Source organism: Plectropomus leopardus, chromosome 14 (genome assembly GCF_008729295.1).
Source record: "Plectropomus leopardus isolate mb chromosome 14, YSFRI_Pleo_2.0, whole genome shotgun sequence".
NCBI classification, from domain to species: domain Eukaryota; kingdom Metazoa; phylum Chordata; class Actinopteri; order Perciformes; family Serranidae; genus Plectropomus; species Plectropomus leopardus.
This window is the reverse complement of record NC_056476.1, coordinates 20,930,854-20,951,901: the sequence shown is the minus strand read 5'-3', so window position 1 is coordinate 20,951,901 and position 21,048 is coordinate 20,930,854. Positions and strand designations below refer to the sequence as shown.

The 21,048-nt window shown below is 42.1% G+C and overlaps 1 protein-coding gene across 6 annotated transcripts in view; it reads left to right on the top strand.

Moving 5' to 3' along the window:
• Positions 1-21,048, top strand: part of LOC121953429 (AT-rich interactive domain-containing protein 1B-like) — a 246,244-nt gene that overhangs the window by 88,779 nt on the left and 136,417 nt on the right. For all 6 annotated transcript variants that reach the window (XM_042500529.1, XM_042500525.1, XM_042500527.1 and 3 more), the window contains one exon: positions 14,210-14,314. In XM_042500529.1, the coding sequence (XP_042356463.1) occupies positions 14,210-14,314 (105 nt within the window). The remainder of the gene's footprint in view (positions 1-14,209; positions 14,315-21,048) is intronic.

Genomic DNA, 21,048 nt, shown 5'->3' with positions numbered 1-21,048 from the left:
AAAGTTTGACGATTTTTTTTGTTAACTTTGGATTTATGGCTTAATGGGCTAATTGAAGCCGGGTTGTTCAGTAAATGAATTTTTATTTGCGCGTTTTCCATTGTTGGAAAATGTACATTCTTTTTCTTATGTTAGATTTCTTTTTGCAAGAACTTCAGTACTCTATAATAATTCAATGCAAGTACTCAAATATTTAAAATGCACATCCATAGTACTTATTTTCTTTCCAAAACTCACTTTACTCAAGTAAAACTTTTACTAAAAATTGCAGATAGGACTTTGACTTGCAGTAGTGATTTTACTTAGACATGACATGAACAGCTCATACAGTACACAACAGGACAGAACTGTGTGGAATAAACACAGACTTGATCAGGAAACTGAAAGAAAAATATGCAATGCAAAAACATTTCCTCTGTAAGTTTTGTCCCCCCTATAATTTAATGGCACATTCATGAAGCACAGAGTAACATGGGTTAGGGTTAGGGTTAGGGTTAGGACAGCCCAATATTTGCATTCATTTTTTGGCCTAGATGCTGTGTTTCGCCATTAGTAGTTCACAAATGTAAATAGACTTATTTAGCGTCTGAACTAGCTGATGCCATTTGGCAGCAGTGCAGTCGAATCTGTCTAGGTAGTTATACTGTGATTTACTGAGATGTAGTTAAACCTTCCTTTAGACAGCTTTGAATATTGAGCACACCAAGACAAATAGCCAAGCAAAAAACCATTGTGAACACAAAAGCAGGTTGTCAAAAAAGGAAATCGTTAGTCTTAGCATAGTAATTTTCATACTGAGTGCACATTTCAGCCAGCATGCCTTTTGTCTCATACTGAAAAAAGCACTTACTCGTTTCCTCACTTAACATGCATTGCTCACACACACAGACCGCGCAGCCTACTGAACAAACATTATTCACTCTAACTGGGAGAGGCTGAGATCTGTGGCCAGGTTGACATTTTGTGACAGTAATGGTGTGTTTTCATCATTGCTGATGATGTGGCGGCAATTGACCCCTGCTGACATTTACGCATCAGGTAGTTCTGCCCGAGCACTCTGATTGGCCAGAGCCCTGTTCACCTGTGTCATTAGGCCCCACATTGGTTGCTATGCCAACTGCTGTGATGACCACAGAGCCAGTTTGCCTGTGGTTTTCATTGTTATGCACGCGACTTTAAGGGAAATGTTTCAATCAGCACACGTGGTTGTTAACGCGACATAAAAGCCACAATACCTTCAGGAGCCACTGCATCAGTGTTGCATCCCGCAGTCTCTACCTTTAATCAAGAAATTCTTCCTTTGCGTTATAGCTATAGAGCATTTTATGTCCCAGCAACACAGCAGGCAATATGCCGACACCTCCTGAGTCCTGTCTGCTCAGCATCAAACTGTAGACCAACTAAATTCACTCTTTCTATCGACTAATAAGCTCCCAACTCCCATACTTTTACATTTTGGCTTGGTGTGGGGAATGAACAACAAACCCAGCTATTAATGGACAAGAACAGATAACTCTTTGAAACCTGACATCAGTTTTCTTGTGCTACCTTCAGAAGCATTTCACAAGCATTTATATTTTTTAAACCATGAGCAAATTGGGGTTTTTTTTTTTTTTTTTTTTTTTTTGCAAAAACATGGGAAAAGAAGCAGTTAGCGGCTTGGCAAGAAATGTCCCCCAAATTGCAAAAAAAATAGTTAAGGATGACAAGAAAATTACATTAAAAAAGATATATATATATTAGAAAATGTTTAAATAGCTATGGAAAAATACCAATAAAAATAGTTTTAGTTATCATAAATTATTGTTACTCATATTTATTAATTTTATTTTATTTCAGCACTTTTTCAGGGAATTTCCTGTTTTTGTTCTTTTGCCCTTTTTTTCTTTTACTTTTTGCATTTTCCTGTAACCTTTTCACTGATTTCTTCCTAATATGTGGGTCTTTTTTTTTTTTTAACAAAAGTTGCCCATTGCCTGCTTTCTGTGTTTTTGAAAAAAAGAAAATCAGCTCAATTTGCTCAGGTTTCAAAGGGTTAAAGGACTATTTTTCCAGCTAGATATACAGAATATTTATAAATTGAAATGTATTGTTGGTAATAGGCTAAATTCCCTCAGACAGTTTTTTTTTTTGCACATACATCAGTATATTTTGCATTCAGCTGCATCTATTTCATCTTGTGTAACAAATGCAAAGTCCAGGTCTAGGCACTCACTTGATTTCAGCAATTTATGTTTGAGTAATTACTGAAAATACACTATATTGATCATTAAAAAACATGACATTTTGCACATAACAAAAACAAGCCTGTGCGGTGGCATTAAGACAAAGTTAATTGTCCATCGATTGAATGAGAGAGAGAGGAATTTAGAAAGGAAAAGAATACCAGAAAATACCAGAATACATTTAAATAACAAAGAAACTAGGTCCCTGTCTTTGATTTTGGATCCAAGAGTAAACATGTTTGCAAATTGAACTTACGCTGTGCAGTTGTCCAAGATTACAAATGGAAGATTTGGTGTGCTTTCAGCTCTCAGCGCTGCATTACTTTCATTTCTTTTTCTGTTCTCCGCAAGTGTGCGTCTTTCTATCAGTTTTTGTATAAGTGTCTCTGTGTGTACACTAATCAGCCGAGTGTGCTGCTGCAATTCTGAGCTGTGAAAAGGTCAAACGGTGACCTTTGTCTGTGATTCTGGGCTGAAATGAGACATGATGTGAGCCGCACGGAGCGGATCACACGCACACGCGTACACACTTTTGCAAGCACACGCCAGATTAGGATGTCATTGTGGCTTTGACCCCTGTTTTTTGACCCTGCATTACTCTGAGAAATCCAAGCTGAAAAGTTCTTTATTTTGTTCTTCCGGCGCTCTCTGCAGTTCCTTTCCCCCCACTCCACTCCCATTAACCCTAGCCAGAGGACATCCTCCAGTTGATGGAACCATTCCAGCTGCCTTTGACACAGAATTTGCTCTGCAACCAACCGCTATTAGCTGGTTTTGTAACAAATCGAAGTGAAAATGCCGTCTTTCTTTGAGTCTATTGCACTCCTGTGACCTCATCTGATTGCGAGGAGCAGAGCAGGCTAAAAAGACATTTCTAAGACATCAAGGCTGATACTGAAAAATAAAAAAATATATAATATCGCATCAGGGAAGAAGTAGGTCTTTTAAAAAAAAAAAGTAGATGTGGGTGGTTTGCTGGTGGTTTTTGAGTGCTGTGGGTGTTTGAGAAGAACACCAGATATTTTTAAAATGATGATTTTGAGTTGTAGTTCTAAGAAAACACTGTGACATATACTTTAGCTTAATTGATTGAGAGGGCTTTTTGACCTCACACACTACTTGGTTTCTTATTTTTATACTTTCACTTTCCACCAAACGGTCTTGAATCAAGGCGCACTGCGGTTAAAATTGCAGCAGCAAAAGATACCTGCTTTGCCCTAGAAATATTAAAAAGCCATACAACAGGGGCCTCTTTTCTGAAAGTATATTTTAACAGACCCTATAAATATCATGACCCTAATGTTTTCGGTCTGATTGTTGGCTTCAATTACAGCGTGAGACAAATCGCTTAAAAGGAGAAAATCGGTGCCCTTTCTTCCTCCTCCCCGACCATATTGCACTTGACGCATAACAGATGAAGTGCATGATATTTTGTTACTCTCTAATACTTTCTACCTCATAAAAACGGAAATGAGAGAGCTGTAATTTCAAGAATTTGGAGATTATTTTTTATGGCATGTTTGCTTTATTGGGTAGTATACACTGGAGTGTGACAGGATAGAGGGGGGAGAGAAAGGAGGTGAAATGCAACACATTGGCCAGCTGCCAGACTTTAAACTCATAATGTGGTGAGAACATGGCGCTGGCTTTGATCAGCTATTCCATGGAGCACCCACTATTTAATTTGTCACCAAGAAACGGTGTGTTAGATTTATGTTTGGAGAGTAATTACATGTAACAGAATATAGCCTTGCCTTGTTTTAGCATCATATAAAGTGTATGGTGAATATGCCACTCAGTGGTATTTGGGTGTATAGTGGAGTTCACTGCTGGTCTTTGAAGAAGGAAGTCATTCCCTGTGACATTTACTCCCCGTAGTAAAACCCTCCTCTTCACTGTCCTCTGTGAAACTGATCCCGCCGGTCGTTTCCTCTATTGGCCTTAACTATTTCCTCTTCCTGTCTGAAAGTAGGCCCTGGGGACTGCTGCTGTGGCACAGAAGAGCTCTCAGCTGATTGAAGGAGACAAGCTCACTTTACAGGGACCCACATTGAAGGGAGCTGATTCATTGGTTTAGATTAGTGATGCTCATGAGCACAGCATCACATGTCCAGCATGTGGTGTAAACTAAAAACACTAGGGTGAATGCCGTGCCAGTTCAAGGCTATAATGCTATTTTACTGTTATTTTGAAAAGACAGTAACCACTGACGTACTGTGCACAATTATACGACAATATGAAATGTTCTGGAACAATTTAAAATTTTGCCATGAAACCAGATTGTTGCTGTCCTTTGGAAAAAGTTTTTTTTTTTTTTTTTTTTTTTAATGTTTTTTGAAAAGCAGTAGGATTTTCCCAATCCACAAAGGACCATTCATTCCTTCAATTAACATGAAAAATGAAAAATCACCAAATTCAGAGATACATGGTTTTCACTGGAGAGCAGCAACATTGTATATCTGTATATGAAACGCGGTATGTATGTTTGTACATCACATCTTTCTCATAAAGGAAATTAATTTGGTGGGGGGAAAAGAACTCAGAAACTTTTTTTCCTTATATGTGACTCCCACTTTCATATGTGGTTCAAAATCAAATACAAGTTTTTTTGTTTTTTTTGCAAGTTGACCTCAGTCTGAACACGCATATCAGGATTTATGCAACTTTTACATCACTCTAGATTGTCATTCGTCACAATTGTTTGCTGTCTGTTAGCGAATACAAAAATCTGCTGAAATAGAGGTGGTCAGTGGACGGACAGTGAAGTGGCAGACCTCCTAGGTATTTTAGGGTCAAATTTTGAAAGGGGGACTGTATTTCAATGAAGCCATTCACATCATGTTCCCACCACTCCAGCTGCGACTCCACATCCCAACACACCTTCATACAGAAGTAGCAGCCATTGCTCCACAAAATGCCATTATTAAAAATTTATTTTTCCTGCTCCTAGTATTCATCCTCGCCTCATCTGCGCACAAATTTGCTGGCTTCCACTTCACAGAAACTTATATATGAAACACCTAAAATAACAATTATAGTTGCTTTTGTGTGACAGTGTGCTGCTTGTGATTTCTTTGTTATTGTGCTTTTGTACATGTGAGTCAATACAGGATTGTAACCACTTTCCAGTGAAATCTGATATTGGCCAAAGATAGCAAATAATGTGAACTGCCAAACAAAAAAAAAAATCACATCTCTGCAAGAAGACCACATTAAGCAGTACGGATGGCAGTGCAGTGATTGATCTGCAACTTTTGATCATATCACACAATCTGTCTTTGCAGATAAAATCTTCCCAGTTGTTTATGGAATCATGTGTGTTCAAATTTCTGTTTTTCTGAACACTTTGAAGACTTCTCATTCACATTTCCTTGGAAGTTCATTCTTGATGTGATACTATGGAAAGTTCCAGAAATGCTACTATATTCACCTTCAAGTAATGTTTTGTAAACTCCTGTTTCCAAAGTCAAGGATGTTTTTTTACTGTAAAACAAATTATTTTCTCATTATGCACATTCTACATTCTTGTAGCTTTAAATGTGAAAAAGTGATTTTCTTCACATATATACATATTTGCAGGTCTACAGAGGAAACCCTTTATAAACCACAGGGTGCTCACACACTGGCACATCACCTGGCTCCACCTGGCTCCTTTACCTTTCATGACTTCCAGTGTGTCATTTCCTATTTCCTGTCTGTCACCCCTCCGCCCCCGACCGGCTGCAGCAGCAGGCCCTTTCCCCAGCCCTCCGCGACTCACGCCTGTACCCTCTTACGCTCACTTAAAAGGCCGCCGAGCCTTTCTGCGTCCTGCCCCCCTGGCTTTATTACCCCCTCACTGTATACTTGCTCTGCTGCCTCAATCACCGTGACTGCCCCCTCAGTGTGCGCACACACACACGCATACACACACGGAAATGGGAGCTCACCTTGGCGACAAGGTGGAGGGATGGAAGGGAAGTTAAGGAGACAAGACGGAGGAAATGAGAGGCAGGAAGGAGTGCTTGTGAAGTGAATAGGATGTGGTGAGAGTGAAGAGGAAGGTGTGTGTGCGTTAGTGTGAGTGTGTGTGTGTTGAGGGGGCACTGCGTGTGGGTGGGTGGGGCGCCCAAAGTTCAATGTCATTAATTGGTCACCATTTGAATATTAAGTGAAGAACTCCTGTTAATTAACAGGATAATAAAAGTGCTGCTGGCTGGAAGGGGGTGGACGGAAAGAGGGAGGGAGTGAGGGATGGAGGGAGGACAGGCTGCAGAAATGGAGGGCATATGGCGAGAGAGAGGAGGAGGTAGAGAGGGAGAGAGAGAGAGAGAGAGAGAGAGGCTGGGTGCCGGGTGATAAGAGGGAGAGAGAGACGTCCGTGGGTAAAGGTCTGGCAGTGGTAATTTGCGGAGAGCCGCGTTAATTGTCATAACCTTTTAAATGGCAGAGTTTATCGGAGTCCTCTAAATGTCCCCGCGTATCGCCACGGCAACCCTGGGCCTGCTGCACTCCGATTGGCCGCCGCTGACGAGCACTTAAGCTTGATGAGTTTTCAGGCAAAAACTAAATGATAAAATTGAAAAAGAAAAAAAGAATTATATATATTTATGCTGTATATGTCAGCGAGATTTTGTGTGTACGAGCGTGTGTGTGATAGTGTGTCCGCATGCGTTTGAGACAATGTTTTTAATTTAGTGTGTTTTTTACCTCCACATTGACTGACACTCGCTAATTGCTCGACTAGAATCCGCCACTGTTTTTTTTTCTCTCTTTCTTTTTTCCCTTTTTTGATTTATGTTTGTTTTTGTACAGCCGAGCTGCAATTCAAATGCAAATGAACGAGAACGGGAGAGGTGTTTTTGGAACGGTTAGGACAATCATAATGGCTGAGAAAAAAAAGAGGGCCGGTAGTTAGCGGCACAGCACCCTAGGGGCCTCATTTAGCTGCCATTTGTTAGGAAATGCCGCTACATTTGTTCCTGGATACAGACTTCACAGACAGAGAGAGAGAAAGAGAAAACACCAAAAAAAAAAAAAATGTCACAGTCAAAGTCGAGCTCGCCAACATGCCGCTATTGTTCCTCCATGCTTTAGCAAAAGTCATGTGGGTGTAGACTAGTTTGGGTGGATGTCCTCTTTAACTGTGAGCCAAAGCAATTGAAGTGAATGGGCGGATGGGGGTGGTGGTGATGGGGACTTGCGAGGAGTGTGTGAAGTGAAGATGGTACAAAGACTGGCTCTTATTTGATTAGCCTGTGTAGAGGAATGAGAATGAAAGCCCTGGCAACGGCATGTGCAGCTAACACTGTCAGCTACATCTGACATCATCCCTAAGGGACGGCCTGCACACATACCAGCGCGTGTTTGTCTGTGCATTTCTATCTGTCTGTGTGTGTTTCTCTTTATACAGGCAAGACTGAATGCTTGCATGTGGCTGTGTGTGTGTGTATGTGTGAATATGTGTGTGTGTGTACAGGCTGTGTGTGTGCGTCCTGTGTCGCAGCTCTGGTCCTCTCTTGTAGTCTCTTTGTGCTAAAGGTCAGGGGGATTGCTGAGATAGAATCCAATCTGAAGGACACAGCACTAGAACAGGCCCTGCTACAAATGGGCCTATTAAGATAGGCTGGACACACACACGCGCACACACACAAACACACTCACATAGCTCGCAGATATATAGGCGCACACACACAGGCATGCTTGCATACACATATGCACATACAGCAGCTGTTTCCATTGTAATGGTCACCTTTCCTGTGATGATAATAATAGACTGTAGCCGGGAATAAATGCCCATCATTTAGTCCAAACCGACACACGGTTTGAAAAGGCAGTTGCAGGAGACGAAAGTAGGTCTGCCCTATAATATATTTACAGCGTATCTGACATAATCAGAATGTAACTGCGATGTTTTCCAAATATTCCGAAACGGATCAAAAGATGTAAGTGTCAAGAAAAACATGAAAGACAAGCACATCATAACCAAATGTTGATTTGTCACATTTTTCAGAACACGGTGTAGCTCGCTCTCACTGCTGATTGTTGCTTTAATTACGGTTCAGTCAGTCTGATTGGTGTGAGCATGTGTGCGTATCTGCAAGTCTGAACCAACGCGTGTGTGAACGCCGGGTGTTGAATATGGATGTGTGCCCCCCCACCACCACAGCACCACCACCACCGCCGCCGCCTCTCCCTGATGCATAGAGGCTTTTTGTACATGTCTGTTAGTGTTTCTTCTTGAAAGGTTGGTCGTTTTTTGGCAGCTTTGGCCGAATGAAAGTTAAAAACCCTGCCTTCAACATGAATTACGAATAGAAAGCAGGACATAAACACATAAATAAAAACACTTAGATACAGCAGCAAACACTTCTTGCCTCTGGCTGACCTTTCCATCATCTTTTCCCGGTGACAGACCCCGCTATATCTGAGCGTGTGTGTCCCCAATGGACATCAGAGACTCCCCAACTTTGGGGTATTGGGGCAGAGGGTGGTGGTCAAATGCAGTGGGGTTTATGTTTTTTTTTTGTGTGTGTGTGTGTGTGTGTGTGTGTGTGTGTGTGTGTGTGTGTGTGTGTGTGTGTGTGTGTGTGTGTGTGTGTTGCGTGCGTGCGCACGCATGTGAGTGGTTAAGCAGTGGGTTTAGGGGTGGGGGGGGACGCAATTAAGCTTAATTTTTAATGAATATTAATGGCATTAGCGTCAGATTTTGTGGAGATGTGCATCTGCCAAGGTGCAGGGGAAAAAGGGGGATGACTAATTCATTTGGTAGTCATGAGGAGAACGGCTGGAGACGGCGAGGGATTGTGGGGAGAGCGGGGTGGAGATGGGAGAAATGGAGGTGGGATAGAGAGGTAAAATGGGATGGAGAGTTTGATAGGAAAAGAGGAAGAGGAATGGATAAGAAGAAAGAGATGGGAATGCAGTTTGAAGGACATGGAGAATGGAGGAGAGAGGAAGGTGGAGTGAGGGAGCAGTTAGGAGAGAAGTGAGCGGATGCTGATGGAAGAGGAAAAACAAAAATAAATGTATTTGAATGAAAGGTAGAAAAAACACATCCAACACAGAAAAAGAACAGAGAATGTGAGGAGAAGCTGCTGAGAAATTCATTTGACCTCTGTGATAAAGCGAGAGCCGGTGTGTGACGAAAACACTGACACCCGCACGCAAAGTTTATAAAAGCAATATAGCCCAGAGCAGACAAAGGCGGTGGAAAAAAGGATTAAAAAGCAAGCATGTTAAAATTTTCAAAAAAAATAATGCTGAAGTATAGTTTAAACACATCTTTTTCTCGCTGTTTTTTTTTTTTTTTTTTAAAAAAAGGAGATCGAGACAGATGTCAGCCAAAATCAGCTTAACGTAATGGCTGTGAATTTCTTTGCTCCCGCTGCTTTCTGTTGTGTCAAGTGGCGGCATCAAATGCGCCCGCTTGCTGTCATGACAGTTTCATCGGCTGTTTTCCGAGGCAATCAAACTCATAGAAGCAAAGCGAAGCAAAGCGAAGCAACATTTCACCTTGCTCCCTGCTTGAATGTAGAGGTAGAAAGTGTGCAGTGCAACCAACCAAAAAGGCTCAGTACAACATTCTTAAATTAGGTGTGAGCCAAAAAGAAAGGAAGTGTCAAATTGGTTTTATGTCATGGTTGGAATGACTGTTTGTGGCCCAGATTTTCTTTAAACTGAAAGGATGAGAATGCTAGGTGGTGATGTTTCACAGCACAACTTGACCTTTGACCTCTTGTGTTTCCCTTTAACAAAGTCTAAAATCATACTGACACAGTGCCAGAGATTATATCACAAACCAGACTAACTACTTTCGAAAGCGGGATGTTGGAAGTCTTATATTCCAGTCGTCAGAGCGCAACATCGACACGTTCCCGCTTTGCGAACATTTCACACTTACCGGCTGAGTCCCGTTCCTGAGTGGCTGGGATTAACACGGTGCTGCAATATTGATTTGCGTCCGCATAAAGCCTCTCCGGCTCTATATATTACACCACATTCAGCAGTCATCTATTCAATCAAATCTAATATTACACTGCCTCTCCACACAGCTGTCTAATAGCATTTAACTCACAGTTTGATTCCTGCATTCCCTCATGTACTTCAAACGCTTGCCTTCAATATCCTTCATTCGTTTCTACTATGCCAAGAAGAAGTCTTTTGAAAAGCACGGAGGATGAATGAGCGTGTCTGTGTGTGTGCGCGTATGTGTGTGTGTGAAGACAGGATTAGCTGTGGCCTAAGGCTTAAGGTATGGAGTGGAGTGTATTTTAGAAGCTTCTAAATTAGCTGGGAAATGGGATTTTGAGACAATGGACTGGAAAAAACTCAAATGAAAGGATGCACTCGCAGCACTACTTCATTTGCCTCTGATGTTCTCTTGCGCTTGCTTTTTCTACACTTTTTTTCATCCTTATTTCTCTCTCTTCGCTTCCCCTCTCTCTCTCTCTCACCCTGCGCTTTCCCTGCCTCCTCCTTTTCTCCTGCTTTATCTCTTTTGCATCTCACCTTCTGTGTTTCTCTGTCAGCATCTGCCCTCCCTCCTCCCCGCTCTCTGTTTCTGTCTCTCTCACCCTCTCCGTCCATATTACAGTTGACAGTGATGATGTAAGAACGTGAGTGTAAACAGTAGTATGAGGCTAACCTCACTTTGACCCACTTAAAACGGAAATCCCCTCGAGTACACACACACACACACACACACACACACGCACACACACACACACATACAGAGTACAGACTCATATGCCTGAGTAAATATTGGACTTGGGTCAGCAGCCACTCTTCTGTTCTCATTTCACTGTGTGAGCGACTGTCTGTCCATGTGTGCATTTTCATCTGCAGACCGAGCTGTGTGCACGTGTGAGTGTGTGTGTCCACCTATCAGAGAGCCGCCACACATCTCCTCGCCTCTCCTCCCTCCCCTTCTTCCCCGGGCCTTTATTTACCTGTGGAGGTGTATTTGTGTCTAAGCCGGGTTTCTGCTTCAAACGAAGCACTTCCGACCATGTAATAAAAGCCTGACGTTTGGCGTGCGTCCAGGCTCCCATTGATAAACACAGGGGGGCTGTGCACACAAACACAGGGGTTGCCCAAGGCCCTGACGAGGAAACCAGAGTGGCTTTGTTTTTAAAATAGCACCTCCATTCTTTGCTGCGATCCTGTTGTTACGTGTCTCTGTGCACCCACACACTTATGGGGTGATAATGTGATCCAGTGATTGATCCACATCTAGGTGAACAGGGTTTCCCTCTGGCTTTTAGACATGGTTTAGGGGGGGTTGGGTTATGATTGAAATAAGGGAGCTACTGTGGCAAGATACTGGCTCAATGTTCCATTTAATTGGCCGATTTTCAACTGTGATTATATTAAAGTGTACATTAAAAAACATAGTTAGTAAGCTTTATTTTTTCCGAAACTCTAACCAAGATCTCTGACACGAGAGACCTGAAAATAAGTCACATATGTGCAACTTTACAACACAACAATTCAGTGCCATCACGGTCACAAATGTTAAGATCATCAGCAAGTAGAAGTGAGGGATTATGTACTTTTTTCACATCTAGTATACTCCACATCCTCACTTAAATGACATGAAATTGGTGAAAAAGTAAACCACAAATCTCACATTATGACATGCAGCTGTTTGAAAATATTGATCATATCAACACATCAATACTATGCATTTTTTTTTATCAAAATCCAGTTACTTCTAGTTAATGAAAAACTGCGAATTAATCGCTAATTCATTGTGCACTAGTACTGGCACACAGCTGTGTGTTTATAGAGTGTTTTACAATGGCTTTGAATGTGGCTCAGCCGATTATAATCAAGGACTGGAACAGGAAATTTGTTTTCTAATTTTATTCAAGAACATCATGACATATTTTCGAAAAATTGAATAGCATGTGCTCTCTCTCTCTCTCTCTCTCTTTGCATCATGTTTTGATCCACTTGTTGACCAGAAATATAAATATAAACTTGTGGACGCAAGACACTCCCATGATGCCAGTTTGACTGTAATTTTAAATGTTTCTGACATGCCTTTATTCTCCATCTGTTAGCTGAGAGAGCTAAAATCATTATAATTGTTTATTTTAAATCAAATTAAGGCTAACTGAATAGAAAATGACCCTCACTGAAGCATATGATACAGATATATATTCAGGGACCTCACTCTAAACAACAACTCTGGAGGAGCAGATTTAGGAGCACTGCACAAGGGTGACATAGATTTACAGTAAATCAGTGAATGAAAAATTACGCTACTAATGCAATAGTGTGGAGTTGCATGAAATGTATTTGGTCCAACACATGCCTACACAGATAGAATAATTGCCATTTGAGGAAACGTTAGGATATTTCCTATATTTTTAGAATTAGTGCTTCAGTGATTTAATCGGCTAATAATTGAAATGTGGATTTGAAGAGACTACTCTAGGGCATTTAAGGTCATTAAATTACCTTCTTTTAATAATGGATGGGTGAATACATTAACTTTTTGTCTCTGTGTGTGCCCAGCTGCTAATGCAGCATGCAAATGTGTGTAGAGTAACTTTTACAGGTAGAGTGTGTTTAAAACCCTACATCAGATTTCACAGAGAAAGCACAAAAGTACCGAATTGGTGTCATTCACCCCGGAAGCACAAATTACGACACATTTAATGCTCTAATAATAGATCCATTTCACATGATACATCTCTCGCTGTGAAGGATAATCTTCAGCTATAAAATTATATCACCTAGCTGACAGGGATATTGCCCACCTACTACAGTATAATCACACAACAGATAAGAAATCAAACTGTGGGGAAAAATGGATTTTGAAAGTAAAAGCCTGAACACACCCTGTATGTGTGTGCATGTGTGTGTGTGTATGTGTGTATATAACATAAATCTGCGGCTGCGTGTATGTTGTGTCTGGTTGTGTGTTCAAGCACTCGTGTGTGATCTCTCGCCGCGTCTCGCCGATCAGTTATCACTAATCCTTCCACACAGAGCTCTTTAACAAGTTGCCATTGTGCTGCCGACGCTTAACATGATGGAGGAACGACCTCCGCGGTGAATGAAAAGAAGAGGGAGAGGGAAGGAGGGAGAGATACAGAGGGAGGGAGAGGGAGAGGGCAACACCTCCGACAATGGGGAGAAAATTGGTTTACACTAGATAGGCTTGTGATTACAGAGGGAAAGAAAATGACTTAGATTGAACAATAGGACTGAGTGTGTGTAGTGGTGTGTGTGTGTTTGTTCGTGCGTGTGTGTTTTTCGAGGATTAGTGGGTGGTTAGGCCGGGATTTGGTTGAAATGAATTGGCGGGTATGGTGTGCTGATGGGTGCGTGTTTGGATGTTTTTCAGTCTGCATGTACTGTATGTGTGTGTGTGTGTGTGTGTGTGTGTGTGTGTGTGTGTGTGTGTAATTCCTTGTACAACGTGCCTCTCTGTGTTGTGACTTGATCTAACTGGGAATCAGAGTCTTTATCACAGCAGTCCAACTCCCTCTCTCAGTCTCTGTCACACACTTATAGACAATTTTCATCATAACAAAAGTGTTGTTGATATGACTGGTGTTTAGCAGGAGATACTGCACCTTTGAATCAATGTCACGACCAATATTTGGAAGAAAAATGTTTGTTTTTTTTCCATGCACATAAAATGCACCTCTTTTTGTAAGAATCGTTCGAATTTGTATATCAAAGACTTACAACAAATATGACCTGAAGTCAGTTAAACCATGAACTTATTATTCTTTACATGTTCATAGAGAGAGGACACTGTAATGACAATGTTTTGAAATTACCTTGAGCACTTCTTACTGTGATGTATGCTGTAATTGTCTTTTTCCCCCTCTTAACTGCCAAAATACATGACATATAGTATTTGTAATATCCTCATTTAGAATCCCCTTCAGAGTTCAAAAACATTGGCAATGCAATGTCAAATAAATCCTTTTAATTTATCTATCATGGATGTAAATGACTTTCAGTGTTTTCTTTCTTTCTAGGAGGCCCAGCCGGAGACGTATGGCACCAGGGCACCAGCCACAGGGAACTCTGGGAAGGCCAACAATGAGGACAGCGTCTCCCAGGACCGCCCGTCCAGTCTGCCGGTGAGTGACTTAAGTGTGCACATCACTTGTTTCAAATACGATATTTTATTGATTCTTTGAACAGACATACAATTTAGAATTGATTCAATTCAGGGCTCTGCAATTGATATCCAAAAACATCACGTGCTTATCTCACAAAATCTGTTACAGAAGAAGCTGCAACCCCCCTTTTTTTTTCCTTTGGCCATAAAAGAAAAAAAACACATAAGTAATTGTAAATAGTTGTAGTCATTTAAGTACAGTGAAGTTTCCTTTAAAATGTACATACACTAACAGACGTGGCTTTACAACACAATCATCTAACAAAAGTATAAAACTCAGCTCAGTAATAACTGTCAAGGTTCAGAGACAAACACATTGTTCTTTATCACCATTATTGGCTTCAACCTATGGCCTTAACGTTGCATAAATTAGCCCAGCAGCTAGTGGTGTTTTCCTCTACTCGTAGCTTAACAAATTACATTCTACTTCTTCTACAGTGGTTTAAGTCGCTGCGTCTTCTGTCAGAGCAGCATGGTTGAATTTCAGCCTGCGTTTTTGTTTTTCAGCCTTATGTTGCTGAAACAGAGCAGCTACTGTTGTCAAGGTGGAGTTAACAGTGAAAGATTCTCAGCTAGGTTTTTCATGTTTCCTGAGTATTTTATCTCATAACTACATTGTCGGCTAATGGCACGCGCCTTGTCTGTTTACCCGTCTTTTCTCCAAAATCAATAATATTTCCACAATTCTGATTTATTTCCAAGAAAGAAGTAAATATCTCCATAATATTATTCTTGGCTGTTTGCCCTAATCTGCCTGCCGCAGTTTGACGGTGGCACAGATGTGCCATTGGAATTTCAAAGTAAAAGTGTTTCTTAAAGATGATGATAGTGGTTGATATTTTCACTTTGCACTGATATTAGATCATTAATCACTGAACTGATACATCGATTGAGGGGTCGTTATCGCTGTGAGAAACTGACAGTTCTGCCCACCAATAAGCACAAAGTATCACTAAATTTGACACATACAGAATAACACTTCAGAGATCAAGCTTCTGCGTGTGTGTTTGTGTTTGTGTGTGAGTGTGTGTGAGAGAGAGAGATGGTCCTTTGTTGTAACGAACACCAAAACAAATAATCAATTATCAAAAAAACTTTAATTTCCTTGTCTTCCTGCGCTTCCTGTGTCTTCCAGCTTACTGTCTTAACATTAGTTGTAAGCTTTTCTGTCCAATCAGATGCCTCCTTTCACCCTGTGGCACGCCTCTTTGTCTAATGGCCCATGGGAGACATGGATTTGACTGCTCATTTCAGAGCTCATGTCTGTGTTTTGACTGGCGTCCACCCTGAAGGCAGAAAAGGCCACATGCATCAGCCCGTGGCCTAAGCGTCATGCACTCACTCGCACATACACCCACACACACAGAGAAAGCATATGCGCGGACACAGACATCCCCGCTAATGCACGCAGTCACACATGCAAACCCACACGCATTTGGCATTTGGGCGAGCAAAAAAAATCGTTAAGCAGGTTGACTGGAGGAGTAATTGAGAAGAAATGGCGAGGCCAGGCTGATCTATGAGGGTAGAGAGATGTGGGCTGCACCAGTTTTTTTGGCTAAACTAATCGGTTTTTCGCTCGCTATCATTTCTCCCCTCACAGCTCCTCAGCACTTTCAAGAATAGAATAAATAGACATTTTCAAATGGTCGCAAATATTGGCACTGCTTGAGGTGCGGGCCGTTTAATTTACCAGATACTTTGGAGCTGCCTCGGGAGAGGAGGAATAAACTGCAAAAAAAGCTAAATTAAGTGCATGAACTCAAATTAAGCCATTTTCCATAGAGTGATACTTTCAAAGTTTGTATTCATCGGTCATGAGCTGCTTTGATTCAAATCAGCGGCTGATTTATTTGTCAGTTTTCCAAGTGATTCCTACTTCTCTCTCATGCGCACATACAGCCACACATTCTCTCTTTCTCAGTTTTTTCCTCCATAACATACTAGTAGTATGTCATCTGTTTTATCTCTGCTTTTTTTCTCTGTTTTTTTCTTTCATTTTCATTCTCCCACACTCTTTACCCCCCCTTTTTTCCCTTTTCCTCTCTGTCTCTCCCTCTAAAGTAGCATCATGAAAGCTTTTTTTTCCCACCCTCATGCTATAATGAGAAATGGCCTTGATGTATCAGTGTGTGAATCCGGAGCGAGAGAGCAAGGCGAGGCGAGGAGCCACTGCAGTCGCGGGGGCCGATCTATTTGAACCACCACCGATATCACCCCATATTCCCTCACCACTTTAATCCTGGCGTTTTACCCCTTGGGTTCTCCGTGTGTTTTCACATCCCATCCAAAGCGCATGGCTCGCCGAGATCCTAATCGGCGGCAAGTTTTGATGAGAGAGAGAGAGACACAGAGAGGGAGAGATGGATAGATAGAAGAGGAGAGAGAGAAGGAGAGAGAAATCGCTCGGCGTTTGCCAGGCTCTTCCAGCAAGCTGTCACTGCAGAGATGTAACCATTTTTTTTTCTCTCTCTCTCTCTCTCTCTCTTCCCCTCTCTCTTTCTCACTCTCTCGCCGGCGTTTGATGTCAGATCTAAAGCTGCTGTCATCTTTTTTTTCCCTTTCTCTCTGTCAGGAGGGAGGGAGCGCGGGTCGGCAAAGTGTCATGTTGTTGTTTTGGGACGAGTCTGCTGTGTGATGTGGCGGGATTTTTGAAGGGAGACCAAAGGGAAAAAGAGCTTTAGTAACTTATCACAAATGCAAGTCACAGGGCCCCATGGGTCTTTTAAAATGTAATGTATTGGAGATGCAGCATGCCTTGCATTCCACATCATTGTACAGTATGTGTGTTGTTAACGCTGCTGTTGATATAAAATCACCATCACTTTAAATGCTTCAATTAGAAAGGCACAAAGTGAGCGCTCAGCACTGGCTTGTTAGTGTAGCATTAGCACGTAGCTTTGGCTCTGATGCTAACATCCATGTGTTTAAGCGTGGCGTCGACATTGAATTCTGTTGCTTTTTTTGGACATATTTTTATTATTTTCAGAACAAAAGCCTCCCAGTGTTACAGAACAAATCTGTTGGTATATTCACTACAATTAAAAGGTATAATCAGTCAGACCCCTCACATACATGTAACAGAAGAAGTTTGATGTGAGGTTAGATAATAAACAAATGTAAAATATGACTGTAAAAACATGGTGAAAGCAATAATTATGAAAGAAACTGAAAATAGGAAAAAAGTTAAACAAATAATAAATAAACTATAATAACCGTAACAAATGAATCAAAATATTGTCAATGATGAGATCCTGAAAAGTGAATTCTGTTGCTTTTTCGTCACAGTGGTTCTGAGTATGAATGAATGAATGAGGAATGTTTACTTTGTTTACCCTTCAGTTGCTTTAATGTAGTTTCTTCAGTGTGTCATTTCAGACTGACTTGGCATTTACCACTTAATTTCAAATAAAAGGTTAGCATCAGGGTGCAAAATTAACTTTTTTGTCCCCTTCACCGGCCATGTCAAGACAAGTCAAGTCAAGCCAATTTTATTTATAAAGCCCATTATCATAAAACATGGTTTGCCTCAGAGGGCTTTACATCCCTCTGCCCTCAGACCCTCACATCACCCAAGGAAAAACTCCCGAAAAAGAACCCCTGTAATGCGGAAAAAAAGGAAGAAACCTCAGGAAGAGTGGTAGATGATGATGAGAGATCCCTCTTCCAGGACGGACAGACGTGCAATAGATGTCGTAAATAACAAATGAAGTACAATTGTGGCAAAAAGGAAAGCGAAAGAGAGAGGGGGAGGGGGTGAGAGCCAGCCACGTGGCTAGTGAATGTTAAAATCTTACCAGCCTCTTAATAGATTATCATTGTTTTGTTGGCCAGTGACTATATAAAATCTACCAGCTATGTGCATATTTTAATAGCATTTGGCTTGTGGATGGTACTAATTTTGTTAGCATCAGCACTACAGTGTTCCTCTCACAGTGTTTTCAGCCTCTTCAGACTTGCTCTGGTCTAGCTCAGCCTGTCTCTCCAGTTCTACTGGACAGTGAAGTCAGGAGCCAGAGCAAAGATCATCTATTGAGCAGATGAATCAGTCGACAGTGAAACTTTGGAGAAAAGTTATCAGTTGCCCCATATGTTTTTTCCTCCTTGTAGTTTCACATCACGCAGTGAGAGGAACAGAAATACAGGGATGTAAATGTTAGCTGAAGGTTAAACCAACAGTTCTTTATTTGGTTTTCATTTGTACATATGCAGTTTGTATCTCATAACTTTTGACAGATATTTTTATCCTATCATAACTTTTTTTCCCCTTGGATACATCAGACATCACTGCTTTTATTGAAAAAGTAGCTTCTCTTTGTTGCCATTTTTAAAGATTAACATGATTTCCCCATGTCAGTTGTGGCAACAAAACTTGATATGTCATGTCGGTTACAGAACGGGACCACATGATTGGCTCAAGATGATATGTTGACTTCTTCCTCGTTATTTCCCGCTGTGCGTGGTGGTGATGTTTCTGGTGTGTGATGACAGAGGAGTGAGAGCTCTGTGTTTTCTTCCTCTCTGCAGCGCCCTCAGTGCTTTGCATCTTTTGCCTAACATCCCTAATCAGAGCCAGTTCTTCCAGTGCCACACTGAGGTGAGGAGCCAGGGCTTTCGTACCCACTGACCCCCCTCCTCTACACATCTCCCCCCAACTCAGCCCCACCGCCACCCCCGTTCCAGTCACTACATGTTCCCTGCTCTCCGGCACTCCCCTGACAGCCTGCCAAGCTGCCGCGCAGCCTCCCATCCTCTGGGACATGGGAGAGGATGGCCAGCCATGTGGAAAGACAGAGAGCTGGGGGTGGGAGGGTGAGGTGAGGAAGGGGGTTGGAGTGGGGGGGGAGTGAAGAGCAGGATGAGAAAGAGAATGAGTAAGAGAGAGAGAGAGGGCGTGAAGCGGTGAAGTGAAACGTGGTTATCTTTTTGTCACTTGTTCAGGGTGAGGGATGTTGAATTCAGGCTATGAGGTTCCGGCAGCGACATGTTATTCACACTAGCACACACACAGACACACACTCACTCACACACACACACACACACACACACTCACTCTCACTCACTCTCACACACACACACACACAAAATATTTTTGAATGTCTTTCAATGCTCATTTGCCCCTCCTTGACTTATTTTCCATCAGACAAAAGGTAAAAAATTTCAGAAACACTATCTCTCCCTTGCCGTCTCTTCCCCCTCACTCCTGTCCACCTTGCCCTCCTCTGTTATTCCAAGTGTTAGGTCATGAATGATTGACAGGGCACAGCTGGAGAGGCCTGCTCCCCTCCTCTCTCTCTCTCTCTCTCTCTCTCTCTCTGCACCCCCACTCACACAGACCCTTTGCTCATAAACACACACGCAACACACACTTTGATACACATTCTGTCCTCTGCGAGCCGCTTTCACACACCGTGTGTGTGTGCTCTCTATCAGAGCATGTCAGTCAGGCCGCCTATACAGTAATGTGCTCTCACTCCAGCTCTCCCCACTGCTGTGTTTTATTTTAGAGTCCCCAGGCAGGCAGACAGGCCAGCAGGCAGTACAGAGTAATGTCATCCAGCAGGGTTAGATTCAGCCTCCACATTAGTGCACACAGGGGGGAGGAGAGGAGAGGAGAGGAGAAAGGGAGACAGAGGGAGTCAAGAAAGCATAGAAATGGAAGGGAGATGAACAGAGAAGGAAGGGAGTGATGGGGGAGAGAAAGGAGGAAAGGAGGTAAAAGTACTGGGGAGGGACTGGTGGAAAGAAAAATATGCCTCTTTTATTGCTGTTGACATATGGTTTAAAATATACAAAGATTACGTACTGTACTTGCAAATCATTCAGTATTTATTTTAAGAGACCACTCAAATTAAACTGACAAAATTCTGTCAACGCATAGTGCATTTTCCATGTTGGAATATAATTTCTGCCTCTATCGTTCGACGTATACTTCAAATATATTTTTGCAGCATTTGGAGAGAGAAAAGGAGGGTAGGTAGGGGAGAGAGGGAGGCAGGGAGACTCAGAGAGACGAGATGTTCTCTGGACCCTGCTGCCTATTCTTAGCACAGACAGCAGCACTGAAGGCCACAGCAGCTCCCTGCCACTGCTATGAACACATTGCGGCTCTGAGAACAGGACAGCTAATCTGAAGCCAGTTTCACACTCTGCGGTATAGGGGAATACTTCTGGTCACGCCAGTCTTAAACCCGCAGACCTATTCGCTCAAATGTGGGGAAGTCAGAGTGATTGATTCATTGTCCCTTTATGTGTTGGCAGACCCTATGTGCTCCCCGGGATTCCATAATTTACCATATGATTTAGGATTTCTGTACTAAACTTGCACTATTTCTCACACTCCTCAAATTTGCGTAATACACAGGGTGTTTCCACCTCTGCCCCGTTTCACCCCAGACCCAGATATCATGACACAGCGAGTCGGAGGACCCTGGCTTCATCTAAAATGCACACGGGCTATTTTTCCGCTTGTGTGCCAGCCTGTTTTCATTTGCTCCTCATGAATCATTTAGCACGCACACACAGTTTCATGTACACGCATAGTTTTTTGATCCTCAAGAGCTGGGAACACGTGTTTTTGCCGGGGCCATACCATTTGTTCCCCGACGGCTTGAAAACACAGACGGAGAGGAAGTGGAATTGATCCGCAGTTGAAATTTATCCGGGACTTTCATGTGAACACATCACCAGCAT